The sequence below is a fragment of the Aethalodelphis obliquidens genome, unplaced genomic scaffold (assembly GCF_003676395.1).
Source record: "Aethalodelphis obliquidens isolate GAN/ISIS:26980383/991018 unplaced genomic scaffold, ASM367639v1 scaffold11, whole genome shotgun sequence".
Classification (NCBI taxonomy): domain Eukaryota; kingdom Metazoa; phylum Chordata; class Mammalia; order Artiodactyla; family Delphinidae; genus Aethalodelphis; species Aethalodelphis obliquidens.
The window spans coordinates 11,911,343-11,917,804 of NW_020837955.1; the positions used below are offsets into that span (position 1 = coordinate 11,911,343).

General features: G+C 49.0%; 1 protein-coding gene across 1 annotated transcript; it reads left to right on the plus strand.

Annotated features, from left to right (window-relative positions):
* The first annotated feature begins 325 nt into the window (after positions 1-325).
* Positions 326-6,123, plus strand: HHEX (hematopoietically expressed homeobox). Its single transcript, XM_027112057.1, has 4 exons — positions 326-752; positions 2,860-3,038; positions 3,236-3,286; positions 5,007-6,123. The coding sequence occupies exons 1-4, from the start codon at positions 389-391 to the stop codon at positions 5,217-5,219; spliced, it is 807 nt and encodes a 268-aa protein (XP_026967858.1). The 5' UTR covers positions 326-388; the 3' UTR covers positions 5,220-6,123.
* Positions 6,124-6,462: the final 339 nt, after the last annotated feature.

A 6,462-nucleotide genomic window follows, 5' to 3' on the forward strand; every position in this document is an offset into this window, starting at 1 on the left:
GAGGCCGCCTTCCAGGCAGCTGCTTGCCTCGCGCCTCGCCTGACGGACGCGGCCCTGGGCTTCCTTCGAGGGCGTCCCGGGGCAGGGTGCCTGGAGCCCCGAGCGTCGGCGGCGAGGGTACAGCCGGGCTTAGGGTCCTAAGAGCCTGGCAGCAAGCGCGTCCCAGGGGCGGGGACCTCGGCCGGCGGGGGCGGGCCAAGGGTGGGGGCGGGAGACGGCTCCGGGGGCTCCGCGCCATTGGACGCAGGGCCCAGCGGCAGGAGGGGGCCAGAGAGCGCGGCCCCACCCCGCAGTCGGCAGAGCCTATAGCCGGGAGCGCGGAGCGCGGATAAATGTAGCGCCGCGGCGCGGGCGGCAGCTCTCCGAGGGCCCGGAGCGCGGCGGAGCCATGCAGTACCCGCACCCCGGACCGGCGGCAGCGGGCGCCTTGGGGGTGCCGCTGTACGCGCCCACGCCGCTGCTGCAGCCAGCGCACCCGACGCCCTTCTACATCGAGGACATCCTGGGTCGCGGGCCCGCCGCGCCCACCCCCACGCCCACGCTGCCGTCCCCCAACTCCTCCTTCACCAGCCTCGTGTCCTCCTACCGGACCCCGGTATACGAGCCCACGCCGATCCACCCCGCCTTCTCGCACCACTCCGCCGCCGCGCTGGCCGCCGCCTACGGACCCGGCGGCTTCGGGGGCCCTCTGTACCCCTTCCCGCGGTCGGTGAACGACTACACGCACGCCCTGCTCCGCCACGACCCCCTGGGTAAGGCGGCCGGGGTCATGGCGGGGCCGAGCCCGGGCGGCGGCGAGAAAGGCGCCACCCGGCAGGTGGCAGCGCCCAGGAGGCGGCGGGGGCGGAGGGGAGGCAACAGAAAGTTGTGGCAAAAGCGATTGAAAAGCGGCTGTCGGGCGCGCGCGGGGGACGGCAGGCGCGGGCCCCGGCGGCGGGCAGCCCAGTCTGCCCGCACCATGACTCAGATTGGTTTTCCTGCACCTTGCAGGCGTCGGGGCGCGCGGGCCCGGCCGGACCTCGGGCGCTGCCGCTGGGGCCGGCAGCTGGAGGAGTCCTGGGGTCGCGTGTCGCCCGGGTGGGCTCCCTTAGCTGGAGGGACTGGGAAGGGAGAGCCAAAGCGCCCCGGGCCGCCCCCGCGGGGCAGGGATAGCTGCCGGGCCGGGGTGGTTACGGGGCTGGACCTGGTTCAACAAGCTTGTGCAGTGAAAGAGCCTGACCCTTTCCGTTCATACAGGAAATCTTGAGTTCTCGATAGGAGTAAATCTGGTTTCAGAAGCTGTTAAGTGTTTTCCTGGCTGCATGAAGCAGACCCTTCCCCCGGAGTAGTGCACGCTGCTGATTATTTTATCGACATCCTCAATACAGACAAATTCAGGAAACACTCGACTTCTGATAGCCGGGATCCGTTTTTCTGATATTGTTCATTTCCTCTGTGTGGGATGTGACTTTATGGCAGCTAAAATAACCAGTTGCTTCCCTTTTTTTTTTTTTTTTTGAGGCTGTTTTGCCCCAGTCTGAATCCTGACGTAAGCAAAATCTCGAAAAAACAACATTGCCAACTTTAAAAGCATTTAGCGCAGGCCTGCAGACCCACGGACAGACGGACGGACTGACCCACACGTCTTTGGAATAGGAAGGGCAGCGCGGACACGTTGGCCGTATAGAGTTTGCGGGACTTGTCCCCTCAGTGAGTGGCCTAAGAAATAAGCCACCCGTGATCTGCACTCCGGGTGGCCTTGGTGCCCCCGGCTAAATAAAATGGGGCTCCTTGCCTTGGGCCACCAGGGTTTCAAAATCTACTCTGTTATTGGCAGCCTCTGCAGGCACCCTGGAGACAACTAACATATTAATTGACATTTTAATGTCATCAGTATTATGGTGTGGTCCCTCACTCAGTTCTCCACCTTCCTTTCTCATCGCTAGAGAGATTTGGGGGGGATTATATTTTAGTTCTTTTTTTTTTTTTAAGTTATTGTGTTTTTGATTCCATTCCTGAGGGTTTGATGGCGCAGGCCCGGTGCGGCTCTGTTTGCCTTCTGGGCCGGAGGGGGACCCTCAGCCAGGCCGAGCCTGGGGGCAAACGTTTTCACAGAGCGCGCCCTGGGTTTCCTTGGGTTACTGCTGGGACTGTGCAGGAGGAAGCAAAGGGTTTTTCGAGATAGACCAACAGGAAACACATTGACGGAAATGTTGCCATAGCCCACGGGGTGGCTCTAACTGGCCGCCCCCACCGGCCGGGTGTGAAATCAGAGGAGGCCCGGCGCCCTCCAGCCAGGATGGGAAGCTCCACGCGCCCTGAAGCTTGCTCTTGGGCCGGAGGGCTTCCGTTGTAGCCAGGCCGCTGGACCCTGGCAGCAACGCCTTGGCTAGTGTGACAGGCCCACTCTTCCCCAACCTAACGGATATTTGGAAAGTGCGGTTCACCAAGGGAGAGGACCTCTCTGCAGGCCCTCTAGACTAAAAAAGTTGTGTATAAATTTTGAGAGCGACTGATTAAAGAGGGTCATAGTATTTTAAGCTCAACCTAGAGTCGGTGTTCTTTTGGGGATCAAAATGATTGTATCTAGCCATGGGTGTGATGGTGGTGTGTGTCTTTGAGCATACACGTGTGATCTTTGTGCACATGCCGTGTAGATGTGTGACTTTGGATGTTCCTGTGTCTGTGGGTATGATGTGTATTGGTGGGAGCGTGTTGGGTCCACGTCTCGGGGTATACGTGAATGTGTCTGCTTGAGTGTCCCGTAGCCTCCCCTCCCATTATTTGTCATCCCCAGTGCAGGCAGGGCCGGGGTGGGCCACGCCGCTTCAGGGCCCTCACTAAGAAGCGGCCCTCACTAACCGTCGCTTTTGCCCGCAGGCAAACCCCTGCTCTGGAGCCCTTTCCTGCAGAGGCCTCTGCATAAAAGGAAAGGCGGCCAGGTGAGGTTCTCCAACGACCAGACCATCGAGCTGGAGAAGAAGTTTGAGACCCAGAAATACCTCTCCCCGCCCGAGAGGAAGCGTCTGGCCAAGATGCTGCAGCTTAGCGAGAGGCAGGTGAGCTCGCTCGCGGGGCGCAGGCAGTCTCCTGGGGCGTGGGTCGCGGGGCAAAAGGGAGACAGTGGAGCCACAGGGAACTTTGGCGCGCCTGGATCGCTGTTTGGCTCAGCAGCTCCTGAACGGCTTCTCCCCGCCTCCCCAGGTCCCTCGGGATTCTGGGCTCTTGGCAAGTTTTCTTTCTGTCTTTCCTGTAGGTCAAAACCTGGTTTCAGAATCGACGCGCTAAATGGAGAAGACTAAAACAGGTATTGACATGGCTCTGTTTCTATGGAAATAAATATTTTTATCATGTTATCTCAATGCGAGGCCTGTTACAGGTTGTATGCAAAAGTCATTTGAGGGACTATTTAACCTCTTCACCTTGATTAAAAAGGCAAATAGTCCTGCTGAAATTCAGGATGAGTTGTTCAGGCGGCAGTAATGCTAAAAGCACCTAATGCGGTTCCTATATCAATTATGCTTGGGTTTTCACACACTGGCTAGTAAAACTCCCAGCTAATTGTTTTATAAACCCCATATGTTGTTTATCTAATTAACGCAGGAAAGATAAAGTAATTGACAGTAAATGACTTAAGCAGTTATCTTTGGGAGAAAATTGTTTCTTTTATTTACACAGCCACAATAAAACTAGGCAGAGCTCAAGGGTAAATATAAGGAAATAAACACTTTTAAGTCTTGTTTGCACTGTTTTTTAGAAGAATTAAATATCAAAGTGTTAAAAAATTATTTTCCCTCTAATTCTAGCTCTTAAAATGAATATAAAAACAGTAAGAGAATATCCAAGCCTGTTTGAAAGGCAGCTTAAACTTTCTAACAGTCTTTCTTCCAATGACCTTGTTACGCAATATGTGATAAAAAGTAAAGGCTAATTCAGTTTTTAAAGAAGCTCTGTTGACTTAAAGCTAAAGATTTGTTTTTGATGTCCTAATCTGGATGTCTTCTCCAAAGTTATCTGACAAATGCTGAATTTTTCATTTGCCAGTCTATATACGGTTTATAATAAATGAGATATTTTTGAAACAATAATGAGTGGGGAAATTGAAAGCAGCGTGCATTTTAAAATTTAGCGATAAATTTCAGATTCCCTCTCAATATCTGATCTTGTGACTTGTTACATAGTTGTAAGCTTGGTAAATCTATTATTCTATAGTCTTGCTTTAGAAAAAAAAACTTTAGCAGTATATCATAATATTTCTTCATAGTGTCTATGTGCATTTTAGACAAAAACAGGATTAAAAATTTACTAACTTATTTGGTTCTTGGTCAAAGGTAGTTTACCAGGGACTTTAAAAACAGTGGCTCCTATGTAATATGGGAATATTTTCCAGAAATTTCCTCCAGATTTTAAGTAAATTATATTTGTCTCTCTTTCCAGTTAGCAACATTCTTCCAGTTCTGCATTTTTTCTTTGCCACGATTGTGTAACTTGCTACACATATTTATGTGTGTATGTTTGTGAACTTACTCCAGAAAATGCATAAAAAAAGGATTCAGTCTAATAATTTTGAAACTTTATCCTTAATTCACTATTTAGCATTCATATTTTTTAAATGTCTGAAGACTTTGTTAATTGGCAAGGTTTAAATATTTGAAGAATAAAGATAGTGTGTATCTGTAGTGATCTAATTTCTTTTTCTCCCTAAACTTTTAAGAACCTTGAGACCATGGGTCTGGGCTGGAGTTAAGCCTTCATTTGACATAACACATTTACATTTATATTTGTGATTGGTGGTTCTTATCTGGCAAGAGTATAATCTTTCTCTGAATATGACAGGAATTTTATTTCTTCCAAAGTGAGAAAGAAGCACAAGTATGTATTTTCTGAATAAAAATATTATACCTGAAAGCAGTTGATAAGCTAAGAATTAAAAAGATGGTAGAAGATGAAAAGACATTTGATTTATGTCTCTCACTTCTTCATATCTCATGATCCCACCAATCTCCATTTTCATCCTCTTCATTCAGGAGAACCCTCAAAACAATAAAAAAGAAGAACTGGAAAGTTTGGACAATTCCTGCGACCAGAGGCAAGACAGTGAACAGAATAAAGGTGCTTTGGATAGCTCTCAATGTTCGCCCTCCCCTGTCTCCCAGGAAGACCTTGAATCAGAGATTTCAGAGGATTCTGATCAGGAAGTGGACATCGAGGGTGATAAAGGCTATTTTAATGCTGGATGATGACCACTGACATTGACATGTTCAGAAAACTGAGCTTTGGAATAACATTTGCTACAGAAAATCTCCATAGATGAACCGGAAAACTATATGAGAAAGGGAATCAATTTTGGGTATTCTGGAAACCTAAAATGTGTGGTGCACTGGCTAAATAACAAACACATTGAAACCTTAATTTTGACTTAAATAGTTTATGAACTGATTTTAGATTGTATGATAAAGGGACTCTTCACTGATTAAATTCACCCCCTTTTTAAAAAGTAACTTGTTTTTTCTATTTATAAAAAGTAATTTTGAACTTTTTTGTTAAATTTTTAAGTTATAACTTTAAAGATTTTAATAGGAATTTCTTGAATGATTTTTCTATAAACTGTTTCTACATCCCACTTAATGGAAAAGTAAAGGGACATCCCAAATCCAGAGGTATGCCTTGGAAAGGGGGCCCACAATTCAGGCAGCCTTGTAATATTTTAAAGGAAACATTCCTTACTTTTTTGTTACATTCTTACACTGCTGCCTTAAATCCAAAACCATCTCAGAGCTCTTGTCTCGGGGATGTATGTGTTCTTTTCGTCACAGAGATATATAATCAATATAAGTTGATAATCTTAAATGCTTGTTTTGCACTGTCACTTAGAACCTGTTTGACCAAGGTGTTAAGGGGATAGTACAGTCCAGTTCAAGCAGAGAAACTGACTCATCAGTGACTAAAATTAATCACAGATGAACTAGAAGTAGCAGATTAATTAAATGTAAGTAGATTGTAGATATTGTGTTTTATATTAAACAGTGTTTATAATGTGTGTATATATAATTGTTCACTGTAAAAAAGACATGGCCAAAATGGTTTGTTTTTTTTAAATGAGTAACTTGTATATAAAATAAATCCGCCGGTGGGATGACTGACCTCTTTGGACCTCTCATTCTTCGATTAAAACAAACCCACACCTTTTCTTCCAGCGCCTGGGGTGACTGGCGCGGTGCTGGGCGCTGGGGCCGGGGCAGGGGCGTGGGGTCCGGCGCAGGAGCGTCTGGCGGTGCGTCTCGCCGGCGCTCCTGCGGCTCGTGGCTCCTGGCGTCCTGGGGGCGCGGTTCTGGCGCTGGCAACTGAAAGGTAGATGTGAGCCTTTCCCCAGGAGTTTGCTGGGGGTTGGCGGGGGACGGGGAGTGGTGTGTGTGTGTCTGGAGCAGCGGAGGTGGCTCCCGCCAGCAGACCCCGAGCCCCGGGCGCGCCAGGCGGCGGGAA

Excerpts from the sequence above, each read along its gene's own strand:
- HHEX (XM_027112057.1), top strand. The coding sequence starts at position 389 with ATGCAGTACCCGCACCCCGGACCGGCGGCAGCGGGCGCCTTGGGGGTG. Across the intron at positions 753-2,859 it reads GCTCCGCCACGACCCCCTGG|GCAAACCCCTGCTCTGGAGC; the intron begins GTAAGGCGGCCG and ends TTTTGCCCGCAG. Across the intron at positions 3,039-3,235 it reads TGCAGCTTAGCGAGAGGCAG|GTCAAAACCTGGTTTCAGAA; the intron begins GTGAGCTCGCTC and ends TCTTTCCTGTAG.